The 1,165-nt window shown below is 48.8% G+C and overlaps 1 protein-coding gene across 1 annotated transcript in view; it reads right to left on the bottom strand.

Moving 5' to 3' along the window:
• The window catches only part of Spryd3 (SPRY domain containing 3), an 18,274-nt gene that overhangs the window by 15,119 nt on the left and 1,990 nt on the right, over positions 1–1,165 (bottom strand). The window contains exon 2 of the mRNA XM_005353829.3: positions 351–497. Coding sequence (XP_005353886.1) covers positions 351–497 — 147 coding nt within the window. The remainder of the gene's footprint in view (positions 1–350; positions 498–1,165) is intronic.

Here is a 1,165-nt window from a genome sequence, read left to right as displayed (position 1 = left end):
AACATAGACTGGTGAGATGCTCAGTGGTCCCACCTGGTCTGAAAACATAGACTGGTGAGATGCTCAGTGGTCCCACCTGGTCTGAACATAGACTGGTGAGATGCTCAGTGGTCCCACCTGGTCTGAAAACACTTCCTCACATTGTCCTTCAACAGCTATCCCCTACAGACACACTAAGTAACATCCAGGGCAACCTGAGTGACCCAGTGACAAGAGGCAGAAAGTGGCACAGAGGCCACTGGGATGCCCCTCAGTGCAGCACAGGATGCTCTCTCTGAAACACCTGTGTCCCAGCTAAGACCTGGAAAAAGACTGACAAGGACAACGTGGAACCATTTCTCTACACTCACCTCAAAGTGTCACCATCCACAAGGATATGCTTGAACCTCTCCTGATATCGGAAGGCCCGGACCTCTCGAATCTCCCGAATCCTCCTTCGCCAATTCAGAAACCGGTAGTGCAAGTTGAGGTCATCCATCTTGTTCATGAGAACAAACCTAAGAGAACAGAAAAGACCGAGAAGGAAGTAGGCTCAGCATAGACTAGCTCAGTCTGTTCAATCTTGAATGTGCAGAGTGTCCCAGACTTGAGACGAGATATCTAACTGAATCTCAATAACTCCAGTCTTTGTTTTGTTTTGTTTTTTTTATACAGGATTTACTCTGTAGCTTTGGAGCCTATCCTGAAACTAACTCTTGTAGACCAGGCTGGCCTCAAACTCATAGAGATCCGCCTGCCTCTGCCTCCCAAGTGCTGGGATTAAAGGTGTGTGCCATCACTGCCCAGCTCAATAACTCCAATCTTAGCCACTCAGTTAACAGGTACTTATTGGACCTTTACCATGTGCACTGTCATCGAAGCTAGGAACAAAGCTATGTGCAAAATAGATGGGATTCGTGTTCTCACAGAGTTTCCAATCTCGTGGGCATGAGGAAGCATAGCAGGTAATGGCCATTTTAGCCAGTGGAAAACACAGAGATGTAGCAGACAGTGGATGGGGACAGTCTCAGAAGTACTGCATATAAGCTGGAAGGGAAGGAGGCAATATGAGAGTACAAGAAGAAGCAGTCGCCAGGCGGTGGTGGCGCACGCCTTTAATCCCAGCACTCGGGAGGCAGAGGCAGGCGGATCTCTGTGAGTTCGAGACCAGCCTGGTCTACAGAGC

Source organism: Microtus ochrogaster, chromosome 15 (assembly GCF_000317375.1).
Source record: "Microtus ochrogaster isolate Prairie Vole_2 chromosome 15, MicOch1.0, whole genome shotgun sequence".
NCBI classification, from domain to species: Eukaryota; Metazoa; Chordata; class Mammalia; order Rodentia; family Cricetidae; genus Microtus; species Microtus ochrogaster.
This window is presented reverse-complemented; position numbering and strand designations above follow the sequence as displayed.